We start from the raw sequence: 364 nt of genomic DNA, 5'->3' as shown, positions 1-364 counted from the left end.
CCGGCGGCCGCTTCTACTTCCTCTACGGCTTTGTCTGGATCCAGGGTGAGTGCCAGCTCCCTGCCCACCTCCCTGGCCCCTGCCCACACTGCCCGCTCAGTTTGGCCTCTCCTCCTCCTCCTCAGACATGATGGAGCGTGCCCTCATCAACACGTTTGTTGGCCACGATGTGGTGGAGCCTGGCAACTATGTGCAGATGTTCCCATACCCATGTTATACCCGGGACGAGTGAGTAACGTCCGCGTGGGCAGGGGCAGGACCTTCCCTCTTCCCCTTTGTAGGCCAGGACACTTCAGCTGGGAAAAGGGGACAAGTCTGGGGGCCTGAGAGAGGTTGGGGAGGTTGGAAGTGATGAGGAACCAGT

The 364-nt window shown here is 60.2% G+C and overlaps 1 protein-coding gene across 1 annotated transcript in view; it reads left to right on the top strand.

The window, feature by feature from the left end:
• The window catches only part of ABCA2 (ATP binding cassette subfamily A member 2), a gene marked incomplete at its 3' end in the record, with an annotated part of 22337 nt that overhangs the window by 5593 nt on the left and 16380 nt on the right, over positions 1–364 (top strand). Inside the window, 2 exon segments of the mRNA XM_029086277.1 lie at positions 1–45; positions 126–228. Of these exon segments, the coding sequence (XP_028942110.1) occupies positions 1–45; positions 126–228 (148 nt within the window).

The sequence above is a fragment of the Antrostomus carolinensis genome, unplaced genomic scaffold, assembly GCF_000700745.2.
Source record: "Antrostomus carolinensis isolate BGI_N321 unplaced genomic scaffold, ASM70074v2 scaffold27528, whole genome shotgun sequence".
In the NCBI taxonomy this organism is placed as follows: domain Eukaryota; kingdom Metazoa; phylum Chordata; class Aves; order Caprimulgiformes; family Caprimulgidae; genus Antrostomus; species Antrostomus carolinensis.
Note: the sequence above shows the minus strand (reverse complement) of the source record. Positions and strands in the feature narration are given on the sequence as shown.